This window comes from Periplaneta americana, chromosome 9 (assembly GCF_040183065.1).
Source record: "Periplaneta americana isolate PAMFEO1 chromosome 9, P.americana_PAMFEO1_priV1, whole genome shotgun sequence".
NCBI lineage: Eukaryota > Metazoa > Arthropoda > Insecta > Blattodea > Blattidae > Periplaneta > Periplaneta americana.
In genome coordinates, this window is record NC_091125.1 from 162,884,973 (window position 1) to 162,902,487 (window position 17,515).

At 34.7% G+C, this 17,515-nt stretch overlaps 1 protein-coding gene across 1 annotated transcript in view; it reads right to left on the reverse strand.

The window, feature by feature from the left end:
* Window positions 1–17,515, reverse strand: part of LOC138706695 (thioredoxin domain-containing protein 11) — a 55,965-nt gene that overhangs the window by 15,688 nt on the left and 22,762 nt on the right. The window contains exons 7-10 of the mRNA XM_069836278.1: window positions 15,477–15,831; window positions 8,322–8,625; window positions 3,405–3,641; window positions 1,794–1,987 (exon numbers count right to left, since the gene is read on the reverse strand). Coding sequence (XP_069692379.1) covers window positions 1,794–1,987; window positions 3,405–3,641; window positions 8,322–8,625; window positions 15,477–15,831 — 1,090 coding nt within the window. The remainder of the gene's footprint in view (window positions 1–1,793; window positions 1,988–3,404; window positions 3,642–8,321; window positions 8,626–15,476; window positions 15,832–17,515) is intronic.

A 17,515-nucleotide genomic window follows, 5' to 3' on the forward strand; every position in this document is an offset into this window, starting at 1 on the left:
AAATTTCAGGAGTATCATTTCTTTAATTGGCTGGTGTTCTGAAGCTAAAAATTGTTGTGAATTCCATAGTTGCTTCATGCAGATGTTTTTCTTTTTTCGATTTATAAGTACAGAATTACATTTTCTTATGCATTTATCACAACAATATTGTTACAGATCACACCACTTTTGTAAATTCTTCAAGACTGTACATTAGGATGCATAATTAAACTGTAAAGAATCAAGTTCCTTAAAAAAAAGTTACTAATAATTTTTAGAAGCCAATTTTATCAGAATACGAAAAAAAAAAAAATTATGCAGTTATATCATTTGATAGGATTTCTCTGACATCTTGAATTCCTTATTAAGATATAATAAACACTTATATCTAAAAAGTGTACTCTCAGATATGTAGAGTTGTTAATTTTAATACAATTAATTTTTTGTGTCCTATCTAAAATATATTAAAATTTACATCATGTTTTGAGATGTAATTTTTTTATTTGAAAGATATGGGCATTTCTATAGTCCACTTTTTTTTTTTTTTTTTTTTTTTTTTGCATAAATGGATGTGAAATCAATGTGCGAAATTCCAGCATTCTATCTCTAACGGTTGTGGAGTTATGAAATAATGTGTGGCAAAATTGCACCTTTTTGGAAATTTAATTTAAAATTAAAAGAATGTCTTAGGTGACCTGTAGTGTGTTAGAACATGTCCATTTAAATAGCACAAATAAATAAACTATATATCACTGGTTATTAATGGATAAAAATTCGCTCCGGCATCGGGGATCGAACCCAGGACCCCCAGTTCTACACACTGAGTGCTCTAACCACTGAGCTATACCAAGGCTCTATCCACAGCACTGATCAAATCTTTCTCATTTGGTACTTTCCCTTAGTGGCCTTATTCCATGTTCGATATATATGTTGACTGCTCACAACACCATATCACACTCTCCAATCCTAAACACAGAACATCATTCTACTCTTCATCTTTCACCATCTCTGCAGCTCATCTCTGGAATTCTCTACCACAGCATGTCAGAGATTGTCGGACATTATCTAGTTTAAAAAATAAACTAAAATTACACTTTTGCAATTCAGATTCCCTTCAATTATAAGCACTTTTCTCTGTAACAGTTTTGTAAAAAAATATATATATATTTATTTTTCTTCCTTTTCCTTTTTTTTTATTTTTTGTTCTTTAGATCTCCAGATGAATTTATTATCATAGCCTTTTTATTGTGGATTTTATTTAAATTTTGTTTTTATTATTATTATTTTATTACATTCCATCTGTTGTATTCTTCCTTTTGTTTTCACTGTTAACTATTTGTACTAATTGAGTTGCTTTAATTATATTCCAATCTTTAGATCTGTATTTTACTTTCTTTTTTCTATTATAGTATTATTTTAACATTGTTTAATGTCGATTTTGTTACGCCATTATTTTTTTGTAATATATTAGTATTCTGTTCTTTAACTCTTTGTTAAATTTCGCTGCTTATATACTTTGTGACCTGGTAGTGTGTAAGAGAAGGCCCTATGGCCTTAACTCTGCCAGTATAAATAAATAAATAATTATTATTATTTTTAAGACATAAATGTGTTTACTTAAAAACATCTACTACACCATCCACTTGCTCAATACTAACATAGAGCTCACTGTTTTCATTATTAACATACATTTCTGTAATTCGAAGTAGGAGTATGCAACTCTACTTTGTATCAAGCCTTCAAAGTCATATCCATATACCAGATATAAGCTTGTTTGTAAATATATATTTACCGTAAATACTTATCTCTTATACCTTTGAGCTGGAAAGAACAGAATAGTCGGATAGTGGTGCATAGTGAATTCCCAAGGCAAGTCATTATTCTCGCCATCAATCCTTGCAAATGTGAGGTTACGGACGGCACGGAAGTATCTTGCGGCAGTGAGGTAGATGTGAGAGATGCCGTGGCAGAATGTGCAATACGGGGAATGGTACAGCACCACTACTGCCTGCAACAAGCGTCACACCACTGCACTGAACAACAGCAAAATACCCAACAAAAACTAACAGAAGTAGAATATATCATCGGTTTACAAGCAAAACACATTGGCAAAAATATTACTTCTAAGAAAAAGGTGTATATAACATACATAATGTATGTGTATAAACTTAGAATTAGAAAATTAAATACACATAAAGTGAAATAACTTGCTACAAATAATACTTTGAGGATTCAGTTTTGTCAAGAACATTAACACATTTTTCTTAGAAGTAATATTTTTTATTTAAAGGATTGATTTCTAAAACATGGACGAAATCATGGTTCCAAGCCGCAGCTTTTAAACTGTGATCAAGGTCTGAATCCTTCTGCGATGTTAATTTCTTTCTGATATGGACTGTTGATCTGGAATAAAGATTGATTCTTCACTGTGTTGCCACATATAAAAACCATGAACAGTAGTTTCTTCACAAAACATGTTTCGACTTCGGTTTACAAGGTATAAGATCAGTTAGCTAGAATGCCTAAATTCAGTAAATCATTGAAAAGTGAACTTCATACTTACGTTAGTGAATTTGGTGCCCATGTGTTTTCAACAGTTTTAATCAAATAGTGTAAGTTTTTAGGGAATTACTTAACAATATTACATACATTGAACCTTTATATTATTACATGAAGTAGTATTTAAAAGTTATGACAAACGTTTTCACCAATAATTTGGCATCTTCAGGTCACATTAAAAGAACATAGTAACATAAAATGAACACTTAAGATATTCCAGTCATTTTATGTTACTACGTTCTTTTAATGTGACCTGAAGATGCCAAATTACTGGTGAAAACGTTTGTCATAACTTTTAAATACCACTTCATGTAATAATATAAAGGTTCAATGTATGTAATATTGTTAAGTAATTGACTGTAAGAACTTACACTATATGATTGATACTATACTTATTGGACCCAACATGCCTTTAAAATTCAACAGTTTTGTTATGTAAGGTTTGTGAAAAGACAGTTAGTCACAAAAAGAAGTATTTGATAAGTCAACATGTGTCAACTACAAAGTAAAAATGTGAGTTGTGTTGATATAATTTAAATTTATTGCTAAAATATATTATGCCTTTTTCAAAATTTATTGTGTCTTTTTATTTACGTTTTTATTGTCTTTTTTTTTTCCTGCCTATTTCAAATATTATAAATGCCTAAACATCCGGGCTCTATTTATAAGAATGTAATTTAATTTTAATTTTTTTTAATAATTTTAAATGTTTTTAAATATGTAAATAGTAATTTTATTGCAACCTGAAGATGGCTTAAACAAAGACGAAAACGTTTGTTAAATGAACTTTATAACTTAAAGAGAAGATATCAGACGAAAATTGTATCAAAGGACACATTAATGTACTTGTAAAATAAAGACTGTACCTTGTTTTGAGCCATCACAACCCTATGAAAACTATCAGAGTTGAGTTCTGGGATGCACACAACTTGTCCCTCCTGGCAGTCCTCCACGTTCTGCTCGGGGTAGTGATTGAGGGCACCGTGTGGCGGACCACTGCTCGATCGTAGGGAGCGGTTCAGCAAGCCATCTGTGTAGTTGGTGATGAACTCCAGCACGGCTCCTTTGCTGAACTCTGTATCCAGAACATAGCTGCTTTCTTGCTAAAAATCACCAAATAAATACAATTATGTTTTTATAGCTATACTACAAATAGGTCTATTCGAAAGTATGTGTGTGTTGCAGAATTACCAACAGCTGAAGACCACATGACAATCTCAAAGCACCAACCAAGTGAAAATCTGTTAGACCTATGTTAGCACACGATATGCTTTTTGTACTATTCATTTTAGAAATAATTGTCACATGGATAGGTTGAGCAAAACATACAAAGTTGTTGTTGTTGTTGTGGTTAAATGGAAAGTTGTAGCCGATTTAAGTGAACACCATATTTTAACGTTTTGGTGGCTACTTCATCCACACACAACCCCCAGAATGTCTGGAGGACCACACCTGCTGTTGGTCGACGGGTCCATTGGACCTAGCTGGGAGATCTTGTTGATCACCAGCTTTCCCTCCTTAAGCCACTGGAGGACGATTTTACTGCCATAGCAGGTCGGCACTAGGAACAGAAAAGTAGAAAGAGGAGGAAGGAAAGGGAAATGAACCCCTAGGCCTCGAATGCTCTAATGCCATCGGGGTCGAAGAAAGTAAGAGTTCAGTCAGAGGACTGGATAGGAAAGGGTAAAGAGGGAATTAGGTATTGAATACAGGAAAATTATACCAAATTCAGTCATTAACTCATCAAGGTGACCAGTGCTAATTGATGAGTAGCCCCTCCCTTTAGTTCAGCTCGTAAAATTATGCTTACTAACAGCTGCACCACGGGAAGGTAGGGATGGGACATTGGGTATTTGTCCAGGTTAGTTCCTTAAAGCCTTCAATGGGAAGGATTAATGGCTCTCCCCCCTGTATCCGACAGATACCCTTTTGCAGCCAAAAGTAAAGTCTTACAAATGAACACAGTTCAAGTAAAATTTCGTCTAATAAAGATCTATAAAGATTTAAATTAAAATTCAGAAAATTTTACGACATAAATTTACCTTGTTCTCCATGTGTACTCTTCAGTTAATAGCATGTGATTATTTTGCAACCAAAAAAGAAAAGTTTCAATGTTTCTAAAGCAATAACAGCATCATTAAAGGGCACAAGATTTCGGAATATGTATGATAAGAACTTTCTTGTATTAAATTTTAACGTACCTTGTTAACATGTTTCGACTTATTTTGGGTCATCTTCAGAACTGGTCGTTGCTGGTCTTGGTGCCTCTTGTTTCCTGTGAGGGTGCGTTCGTAGTGTAGTCAAAGGGTGTATGTGTTGAGAATATCGTTGGGGTGTGTTTTCGTGTGTCCGTATATTTCATATTGTTCTCAATTTCAAAACACATGCACTCTTTGACTCTACACTACGAACGCACCCTCACAGGAAACAAGAGGCGCCAAGACCAACAACGACCAGTTCCGAAGATGACCCAAAATAGGTAAAAACATGTTAACAAGGTATGTTAAAATTTAACACAAGAAAGTTCTTATCATACATATTCCGAAGTGATACAGTGTTAAAAGTTGTGTAATCAAGATGTATAAGGCACAAGATTGTTGGAGGCAAACATGGACAGCTTCGAATTTCCACTAATTTCAAAGCGGACCACATCTTAACAATGAACACGCACTCTATTTTCGCGTTTTTACGTTTTCACGACAAACTTAATTTCGATAGACATAAATTTAGAATGTATAAATGACATTTACATGGATCGTATGCAGAGACTAAGAGGAAGGCAAAAAATAGGAAAGACCTGCCTTTGGGCACAACACGATGGATGGATGGATGAAATGAAGTTTTGTATCTCCTGGAGTTTAAAATACGATTGTATAAGTGTAAAAAATGCATAAACATAAAACAGAAATAATTTAACATAGAAAGTATAGGAATTTTACCAGGACTTTTGAAAGAAAAAAAAATAAACAAACTTGTAAGTATGGTTATAATTTTTGCTATATCACTCTCCTATTGGAAAGCAAGAATTAATGATTTTATTTCCAAGAACTGAGCATTGGTTAACAACAATAATATTTTACATCTTGATTACACAACTTTTAACACTATATCACTTTGGAAAACGTATTATATGTCTTTCACGTGTTAAATTTTATGTTACCTTGTTAACATATTTCGGCCTGCTATCGGCCATCATCAGAACTGGTTGTGGCTGGTCTTTGTGCTTTTTGTTTAGTTTCCTGTGGGGGTGTGTTTGTGTAGTGTAATGTGGAGTCAAAGAGTGTGTGTGTTCTAAAATTGAGTTGTGTGTTGAGAATTTCATTTGGTTGTGATTGTGTGTGTTTGGATATTTCGTATTGTTCTAGAAATTAAACACACTAGAACAATACGAAATATGCAGACACACAAAAACACATTCAAATGAAATTCTCAACACACAACTCAATTTCAGAACACACACACTCTTTGACTAAACATTACACTACACAAACACACCCCCACAGGAAACAAAACAAAAGGCGCCAAGACCAGCAACAACCAGTTCTGATGATGGCCGATAGTAAGCCGAAACATGTTAACAAGGTAACATAAAATTTAACACGTGAAAGACATATAATACGTTTTCCAAAATAATATTTTAAAAATATTCTTAAAAATCATATCATACAGGCTGACTTACACAATAAAAATCTGGCACTGACTCGAACAGGTAAAAGAGAAATCAAGTCAGCAGAGATGAGGTACATACATTTTGTAGCAGGATACACATTTTTATAACAAAGAACTAGTTCAAACATGTATTATCACTGCGCTCTCAGGGTTAACATTCGGCAGGTCTTTGAGCGGCCTCGTGCATAACATTCGGCAGGTCTTTGAAATTTAATTGCATTATTGTTTTCAATTTCTCATGTCGCCGCTCCAATCACTCGCCTCAATTTCAATATTGCAACCAATAAGCTGCTTCCATTATTAAATGACACCTACTTGTCTAATCCACGTGGACTAAAACCGAGGTTGCAATGTCTTGTGCTGAGGACGAACATTAAGGTATGTGATAAAAAATTATTATTAAAGAGTTATTATTAAGAGTTAAGAATGTCAACGTACTCGTATATGAAATAATTATAATAATAATAATAGCCATTTAACAATATAACAAACTAGTGCTTATTCTTATTGAGGAAGTAGATGTAACAACGTGACGCTTAGAGTGAAACCTACAGAGCAACAATCGGTCGGCAAAATTATGTTTTAAAAGCACACCGCACGTTATTGTATGATGCCGACATGTTAACAATGAGAACGCGGCGATAATAAATTGAATTAGACTTACACAATTCAATAGACAAACACTAAAAACATACAGTAGCGTGCAAATTAATCCGAACAACGTAATTACTTATGCAAAAACACTCAAATGGGATAAAAAAAGGATCCAAGACATACCTCAGTAATCTATGTGGCCTCTCTTGTTCATAATAACAGCTCTGAGACGATTTGGCATGGATTCCACTAATTTCCCACAAATATTCTTCATTTCTTCATCGCGAAACCATACACCAATGAGGGCAGAAATCATCTTCTCCTTTGTAGAACAATCCATTTTTTGCATTCTTCTTTTGAAAATTGACCACAAGTTCTCAATGGGGTTGATGTCGGGTGAGTTGCCTGGCCAGGGGAGTACCTGAATATTCTTCTTGTTGAAGAATTCTGTAGTTTTTCGAGACGTATGGCATGGTGCCAGGTCTTGTTGGAACACACCTCTGCCATCCGGAAATAATTTTTGCAGCTGGGGTACGATTCTGGTTTCCAATAAGTGAATATATTTGTCAGAATTCATCATACCCTTGATAGGTATTAATGCTCCAGGCCCTTCATGTGTAAAACAACCCCAAAACATTACTTTAGGGGGGTATTTGGGTGCTTGTTGGAGATGAGCTGCTGTTACTTTTTCGGATCTTTTCCGTACGTAAGAAACACGGTGGTCGTGGACCTCGAAATGAGACTCATCGGAAAAAATACATTCTTCCAGTCATTCACTGTCCAGTGTTGATGTAATTTTGCCCACATTAAGCGTTTTTTGCACATAACAGGGGTTAGTAGTTGCTTCTTAATAGGCTTACGAGCCCTTCGTCCAGCTTCCAAAAGCCTACGCCGCCTGTTGTGACATGAATATTCACCTCAGTGGTAGCCATTAACTCGCGGGTTAAGTCGCGACAGCAGTTAGTCTAGGATTTAATTTACTTTTCCTGACAATTAAACGATCATCTGCAGGTGAAGTTTTCCTTTTCTGGCCACAGTTTCCTTTTTTCTGGGGTGTGATGGATCCAGTCTCCCTGTATCGTTTTATGATCGAATTAACAGTAGCCAAACCGATGTGACATTCAGCAGCAATTTGCCTCTGTGTCATAGAAGAATGCTCTGCTAATGTTATAATTTTAGACCGTTTTCGTGGAGTTGTATCCATTTGTGAAGACGACAGAATGTACACAGGATTGCAGTATTAAGTCTTCAACACAACTGAAATGCTTACAAGTACAAAACGACAGGCAAAATGTCACATATTATAAAAAAAATAATGACAGACCTTCAACAATGGAATTACACGTACTACAGATGTCAATTAAAGTGGTATGAGCGGCTGTGAGGCCAACAATGACAGAAAATGTAAAAATATGTCGTGTTCAGATTAATTTGCACGCTACTGTACAAAAGACTGGTATGCATATAATTATGACTACAAGCATTGCTGACATTCAACTATTGTTGCCATAGAAACTTACAAGAACATTGAAGATAACAACAGCAGTCTTGTCACGCCTTGCTAGAACATCAATGCCGAGTCCCTCCGCAAACTGGTGGAACTGCAGAGAATCCATAGCAATCAGAGACATTGTCTTGTTGGTGCTACATGCCAGCCCTGTGAAGTGTCTTGGTGACTTGCGGTGATATGCAGGATGTGGGAATATCGGATGGTGAATGACTCGAGCTCTTCGCAGGCGACGACATCTCTCTAGTGACGAAGCCTCCTGCAGAGATGCTGCAGAACGTTCATCTCCCAATCCAGTCAACAGCGACGTCTGGAATCTAGCAATAACTAGGTATGAGAGAACTTCCAACTTTTTCTCTAGTGAGGATTTTCATACCCTAGTTGGATTTACTCTAATGACAGGTTGCCAATGGGGAAAAAGGGCATTTTAATTCTGCCTATGCCAAATTGTGGGGTTGGGCTTGAGAGAAGACTCAACACACCTATATTGTAAGTGTAAAGGCTATATAACTTTTCCAAGAAGAAGAATTTTTAAAATACAGGTTGGACCGCTTGAATGTACCTAATTTCAATTGTATGTGATTGGTGAATGGTTGCAGATAGAACCTTAGGCCGGGATTACGATCGACCAACATTCGTCTGCGTTACGTTACATTCATCTGTACATTGAATTTCTACCGAACGTTCAGAGGCTGTGTATTATGATCGACGTTCGTGACAACCATCACGCTCTGCCGGCCATAGTGAGTACTGAAATGCACACCTCAGTCAGTCAGTCAGCTGATTATGACAAACATTGAATTTTATGGTAACTTTGAGACAAATAAAATAGGCCTACGGGTATTACAAAAATATTTTACGACAGAATAATATAGAATGACAATAATAATAATAATAATAATAATAATAATAATAATAATAATAAAACCATATACCGGTACTTGGGAAGACAGTTGTACCTTGAAACACTTTTCACCTTTTTTTTTTTAATTTTGAGAAATGAAATATTTTAAATGAAAAATGCTTGAAGTAATTATTGAAGTTTCCTTTACAACTTTACTTTACAAGATTTTATTTCTTAGTTTTGTGTTAGAAAACATATATCAATGAACGAAATGTTTACTTCTGGTACTAAAAAATTGTTTCGTCCACAGAACTCACACTTTGCAATAAATCAAACCGAAATTACGACCAGAGCTACTGAGCAACTTTCTCTACAATCTACTTCAGTTTGAGTCCTCTACGTAAAAAAAAAAAAAAAAAAAAAAAAAAAAAACATAGCTATACAATGCTGAAGGTACAACAGTCTTCCCTACTAAATAGCTGGACTAGTGCGAATTACGAATATATTATTTGTGAGGTAAAAGCCCCTTTATTCCGATTTAAAATAAAATAACGTATCTAAAATAATGTACATAAATTATTAAAAAGATAAAAAAAAGTAAGTTTACCACAGGCTCGAACCAGGGTACATCTACACCACGACCAGTCCCTTTACCATTACACTACGGGGATATACGAAATGCAATTGTTGAATTAGGTGTTATGAAGGCTTTCATGTTTGCTGCCTATAATGTTTAATCTTAAACAAAATGTGTTTTATGCCATATAGAGGAAATATATTCATGTGACGTGATATATTCAATCAAAGATCGTTTCTCGTATTATGTAATTTTTAATCAATAAGATTTTATTTTATATTTCAGTAGCAATATGGCGCATCTACAACTAAAGAAGAGGTGAAAACATATGAAGGGCTTCTGATTTGTGATTGGTTGACGTTCAGCTTACGTTTCTTTGCGTTTGTGAAAGCTTGTTCTTGGCAATGTTGAATCAACGCCGTCATGCGTTCGTTCATTCTAACGTTGATCGTAATGAAATACACGGAGCTTGTATTTGTCGAACTTCAACGTACTTCACTGCAACGCAACGTAACGCAAACGAACGTCGATCATAATCCCAGCCTTATGGTAACGTTTATTTTTTTTATTTTATTTTTTTTTTTTTCACATTCAGCAATTTATTGATAAAGTTCCAAAACAAATATGTTTTCTGCCTTTTCGTATTTTAGTGTAAATTCAAATAACGATGCACAAATATTGTTCATGTCCAGCTGTCAAAACAATTGGGCACAGAGACATAGTGTAGGTTTAAGGAAGTCAGAGGTTGTGGAAAAGTGCATGTTATTCACTTAAAAAGGATTTTGGTGTTCTGTGTTTCTTGTAGAAATTTGCATTGTATTGACCAAGACGCTTGATGAATGGATTTTCACTTGAATTTGCACTGTTATAAAACTTCTTAACTTGTTCACGTAATAAGTCTTTCAGAAATGTCATGTCCAAATCAAAGTGTATTTGTGCATTTGTTGTGTACCAGTCTGAATTATGTATTATTCGGAGCACTTTATTTTGAACAATTTGAAGAGGTTGAAACACTGTTTTTGGAATATAACACCAAGCCGGGGCAACGTAAGTTAGAATTGGTAAAATCAGCATTTTGTATAGCATAACTTTTCTTCTTAGACTGAGGACAGGAGATTTGAACAGGGGGTAAAGATGAGATATTCTAAGAGAGCTCTTAGTTGTTACAGATTTTATGTGCTTGTGCCATAACAATTTGTTATCAAGAGTAATACCAAGATATTTTACATGGTCACTGTATTGAATTTCTTGATTGCATATTTTTATTTTGTCACGAGGTCTTTTTAAACACTTGGAGAAAATTATTGACTGACATTTTTCAGGATTTAAAGAAATACGCCATTCTTTAAGCCATTCTTCTAATAGAAGTACATGGTTTTGAACTGCGGAGACAGCATATTGAGGACTGAATTTAACACTATATATAACTGTGTCATCAGCATACAGAAGTGTTTTAGTTTTGAGAGTAGTAGGAATGTCAGAAGTGTAGAGACAGTACAATATAGGACCAAGTACAGAGCCTTGTGGAACTCCAGCTTCTGCTATATAAGTGGAAGATAGTTGGCCATCTATGAGGACTTGAAAAGATCTCTTTTCTAAGTAGCTAGCTAGAAGGTGAGTTAATGAGCGAGGCAGAAATTTATTAAGTTTATACAGCAGACCTAAATGCCAAACTTTATCAAATGCCTTAGAAACGTCCAAAAAGATGGCTGCTGTGTAGAATTTGTTGTTAAAGCCTTTGGTTATGTCTTCTACGAGAGAGACTACATTATGAGTTACTGATCTTCCTTTTTGAAAAGCTGTTTGCCAAGGAGGAATAATGGTGTCTGTATAAGGCAACATTCGTTTGAGGATGATCCGTTCTAATAATTTTCCATGTGTATTCAAAAGACATATTGGTCTTCTATTTTGACAATACATAGAGTTCTTGTTCTGTTTAGGAATTGTAATGATTTGTGAATGTTTCCAAGATGAGGGAAAATATTGAGTTTTCAATGTTGAGTTGAACAACTTAGTAATATGGCATATAGCTTTCTTTGGTAGATTTTTTAGAGCTAAGTTACTAATTTTGTCTGGTCCAGGAGATTTTGAAGATTTTAAAGTCTTAATAATTTTTTTAACTTCTGAAGGGGTTGTATGAGAAATAGTACTTGCATCATGAACTTTTAAATCTCTATTAATATTGTCAATCATGTCTTGATTTGAGATCATATAGTTCGGGTCAGCAGTTGGTTCACTAAAATGATCCTTTAGATATTCAGCAATTGCTTCAGCTTTATCTTGTGGATTGTATTTGATGCCATTTGTAGTATGTATGGGTTGCTGTTTATTGATGTTGTTAGATGAAGTAAGTCGTTTTGTTATTTTCCAGATAGTATTCGAAGATGCAGCATCCTTGACATCGGCTTCAAATTTATCTATTTTCAGTTCAAAAGCTCTTCTGTGTAATTTGTTTTTTAAATTGTTATAGATATTTTTGTCAGTTTCATTTCGAGTTTTTTGCCACTTTTTCCTAGCTAAGCGTTTCTGTTTGCAAAGAGTTTGAATTTCTAGGTTCTTAGCTGTGTCTGGATTCTTATTGTATGCAGTTTTTGCGATTTTGATAGCACTGCTAATTGTGGAGGTGTAGATTTGTACAGCTTTATCTAAGTCCTCTCTTGATTCAATGATTATATTGCCTGGCACGGAAGAGTTTACGAGTTCCCTGAAGAATTTCCAATTGACTGTTTTTCTTTTGTCATTTTTTAATATAGAAGAAGCTGGAATGTGATCTAGAACTAGAATGACTGGGTCGTGGTTTGAAGACAGAGCAGAAACTGTTTCAATGTATAGAGGTGTAATAGTAGTATTGACAAGGGCAATGTCTAATACATCCGGTATATGCAGATTATTGTATGGAAAGTGAGTTGGCTGTGAAGGAGCTATTATGTTATATTTATGTAGGGAAGCGTGTGCTTCAAGTTGTTTTCCTCTCGGAGTAATAATTCTTGAGTTCCATTTTGGGTTTTTACAATTGAAATCACCAGCATGAATGTAGTTTTTTGACATTTCATGAAGCAAATCTAGATCACTGTCTAGAAGTTTCAGATTTGGAGAGTAATAGATAGCTCCTAATTGCAAGTTTGAGTTGTTTATTGGAATTTCTATGAATGTAGCTTCAAGATTTGTAAAGTTAGGTGTAGATATATGTCGGTGATATAAAGTTGATTTAACAGCTATAGCAGTGCCACCATAATGTCCTCGAGGTCCATCTGTGCGATATATTGTATAATTTCGGATTGTGAAACGTTGGTTGGCTGTTAGATGCGTCTCATTAATTAAAAATATGTCTATGTCAAACTCTTCAAGGAAATCAGTTAGAATATCGTAATCTCTTCTTACGCCATCGGCATTCCAATAGGCTAGTTTCAGAGGTTTATTCACTGCCGTTTCCGAGATCAAGGATATCTATAAGACCTTCAATTAGTATTCCGATTTTTGTCAAAGTATTATTTTCTGATTTGATTTTTGACATTATACTTTTAAACTTCTGGATATAATTCCTAATATTTTTTGTAAAATTCCAGATGTCTTGTAAGTCTTCTATTGTAGATGAATTGTCCCTTTGTTTGTTAAGCATATCCTGATTGTGATTTCTGTAGGGAGTTGGATTCCTATTTGGAAGACGTGGGAAATCTTGGTCTCTAAGAGTAAAATTATTAATGCTCTGTTCTCTTTTGTTTTGTATTCCCTGAGTATATTTTAGGAATTTTGGACAGTTCTTGAAATTAGCTGTATGTTGAGCATTGCAATTTGCACATTTGGGTATTGCTTCAGAGACTGCATCACAATTATATGTAAAATGTGCATTACCGCATTTCACACATTTTGGTTGGACGAAACAGGTGACAGCTTTGTGTCCAAAACCTTGGCACCTGAAACACTGGATTGGGCCTTGTAAACTTTTATAATCTTCTATGTTTAGTTTCAGATTAAAAAGCCCTGTTAGAGTATGGATGTCAGGGGTTCCTGGAGTTTGATATGTAGTGATAATCCATACTGGTATAGGTAGGGACACTAATTCTCCAGAAATGTCATCTATTATCTTTTTCTTCATTTGTTTGACACTTTGGACCGAAAATTTTTTCAAAACAAGTTCATTTTGAATTGTATCACTTGATGTTTCTACAGGTAGACCTTTCATAACTACTTTATGAACTTTAACTTGTCCATTTGGGAAGGTGTAGAATTCATAACTGTTAGCTTCCAAGTAATTACCTATGTCATTATAATCGTCATTATTAGCAGCAAAGATTTTTAAGCCCTGTGGGCAATATTGTGCATTGATTTCTTCGCGTAGAAATTGTTTTAGTTGTTTTGCGAAATCAAAATAATTCACTTTGGTCAATAAAATGATTGGTGGTGGTTTCTTAGGTTTGGGTTGAGAAATTGTGTTTTTTGAAACTGCACATATTGTGGGATTAATATTTGATGGAGTTGTAGATGTGCCGACGCAGGGTGTAGTGTTACTGATGGTATTATGACAGTCTGTGGGCGTGGCAGTAGTTAGTATTTGAAATTTGTTGTGAGTTTGGATAGGTTTAGGATTCTTCATTGATGTTGCTATTTGTTTAGCAGCCTTTGTTTTTAATGTTTTCTTAGCTGGTGTGTATTCATCTGTTGATTTTCTGATTTTCATTTGTTTGATTGTTGAGTCATTGGAAAGAATAGATGTGTTCAAAACAAAATTATCATTATTAGTATTAGGCTGATTACTAATCTCCATATTTTCTGAATCGCAGTTTATTAATGCTATGTCACATAATGTGTTGAGATTAACATTCATTTCACAAGTGTCCAAGCTAGTAGATCTAGGATCTTGCATAGCTATCGCACAAACACAAGTTCTATAAGAGAAAGAATTAAGAAAGAAGGAAAATACTTATGTAAAAACTCAGAAACTATAAACACTAATTCACAGGAAAGAATATGCTTCACTTTAGAACACAGAACAAACAATCACTTTATCTAATTCAGAAATAACAGTCACTTTATCTAGTCTAGACAAAATAAGCATTTGAATCAGACCGCCATTACAGTCGAACTGGTAACGTTTATATGAAAGGAAAACTCAACAAGTTTCAAATCCTGTCAGTAGATGGTGCACAGACACGGTTTCTTTTCATAGATTGCATCGATTGACAAAATGGCGACACAGCAGATGAAAGCGCAAACTGTGTTGTGGTATACGGAGTTTAAATCAACTGTTAGAGTTCAAAGGGAGTATCGGCGAGTGTTTAACAATGATGTTCCAACTGCTAAAAGCATTAAGAAGTGGCACGATACATTTTTAGCTACAGAATCGGTGTAATAGTTTGTAGATTTTCTCCTAACATATTCACGTCATCCACATAGACAAGCAGCTGATGTAAACCGTTCAATTCCAAACCTCTCTGTTATCCTGAACTTTCCTAATGGCATACTCTAGAGTGAAGTTAAAAAGTAAAAGTGATAGTGCATCTCCTTGCTTTAGCCCGCAGTGAATTGGAAAAGCATCAGATAAAAACTGGCCTATACGGACTCTGCTGTAAGTTTCACTGAGACACATTTTAATTAATCAAACTAGTTTATCTATGAACCATGTCATCCTAAAAATCTGGAGAAGCTTGGTGGACACACTGTTAAAAATGTAATGACAAAAATCGTCTTGCTACCTTTATATAAAATGAATTCACATATCTTTGTACATACTTTTTTTCCAACAATACCTTGCTGTTTCTGAAGACTGCGACAATGTGTTATCATGTTTGCAACAAACATAATATTCGTGATGTGATTCGGTAAATGGTCCATACTTCAAATGACTGCTAGGAGAGATAACATCATTCTTCTTGCACTTCCTAGGCACATTTAAATGGGCAGTGTCATCTAATTTGTCGTGCAACTCTGCACTGTGCCTTTCACAAATGCTACAAAGCTTCTTCCGTGTTCTCCCATTGCAGCAACTTCCATTCGTCCACTGACTTCCTACCACCTGAATCGGAGGAATATCCTGATCTGATCTGCGTTGTTCCTTCCACAACAAGCACTCAGCTTCAAGTTCTGAGTACTTCTTCTTCAGTTCTGAGAAAAAATTACTATAATTATAATACTGTATTAAATAATGTTATATTATTTCCAAGAACTACGAAAGTAACAAAAAAAATTCTAGGTGTAAAAATGAGGCGCATCCTGTTATTAAACATTAGGTCACCAAATTATTAAAAAAAAATAAATAAATAAAAAAACCCTGTGAGAAATAAGTGCTTTAGTTCAGGCCAGTGGTGGTGCGTCAATAAGAGCACAAGAGCACGTGAACACCTTGTTTCCATTAATGCACGACTAGTTTTATTATTTGATACCGTTTGTTGACTTAGTGGGGATGTATATAACATATAACACCTTCCCTCCAGTTACTTTCATGGGTGCATCTGAAGGAACGAAGAACAATACATTCACTGTCTCTTCTATTTAGAATCATGCATACTTCTACTCCGAATTATCTCTTATCGCGCTTTCAATTTCTTACAACTCTTCGAAACCGACATCAAGCACTTCTTTCTATCCCTCATCATAGAACGTCTCTATACTCATCCTCCTACACTGTAGAAATACCTCGTCTCTGGAATTCGCTACCTAATGATGTCAGGGACTGCCGGACTTTATCACAATTCAAAATTAAATTGGAAAATTTTGTCTTGTTTAATGCTTTTTAGATATTGCTAGAAGTGTCGATTTGTGTTTTTTTTTACTCCAGATTAAAATCGCAAGTTTCTTGTTTATGTTAGTTAATTAGGATACAATTAATTATACTTAATCACTCATTTAAAGTTTGTGTGACTGCAACCTGTGTATATTTTTGTGTGACTTTACTTCGTTTATAGTGTTTTTTTTTCCCTTTTTATTTCTGTTATTGTATTTGTATTCCTGGTGTTGTGGAAGAGAAGGCCTGATGGCCTTAACTACACCAGAATAAATAAATAAATATAATATCAGAATCGAGTATTTTAAACTTCCCGCATCTTGCATAAACTTCTTATGTAAACTTGGCAACATCCGTTCATGTACAAGCCGTGCTCTTTTCGAGATGGTTACAGGAATTTCAAGCATTTGCGGGAAAAAATTGTCTTTAGCTGGCCGCTTATGACTCGTCAAGAGCATAAAGCGTTAAGTGAACAGTGAATCTAACCTGCAGATGTCAGGTGCATTGCTGCCTATCGTTCACGTACTATATCTTGAGAAAGAAATTTAATAGCCTGTAGATGTCAGCATCTGACTGTAGGAACGTTTACTTACGTGTACAGTGCTGCTACGAGAGTGTAGTTTGTGAATTACTATACTTCAGTGTCGGCATAATAGCATAGTTTGGCTTTCAAACACGAGCTGGCTGACTGTGGTGGTGGTATGAATTTAAGTATCTGTATGGTAGTGTATAATATTTAAGAATAATATTTACTGGCATGTATTTATAGTAATCTATGTGAGTGGGATTACAGTACTGGTATAGGCTATAGTGTATCAGTGTGTTGTGAACCAAAATATATTACTGAACACACGCGTTTGTAAATAACGAGACTGTGGTATGTATTCATTTTTAACAAACGTAAACAATGAACTCTGTTCAATGAAATTTGGAACAGTAAAGAACTGGGTAAACTGGCTTACCAAGAAAAATTAGAAATAAAAAGACTGACGTTTCATTATTATTATTATTATTATTATTATTATTATTATTATTATTATTATTATTATTATTATATGTTGTTTT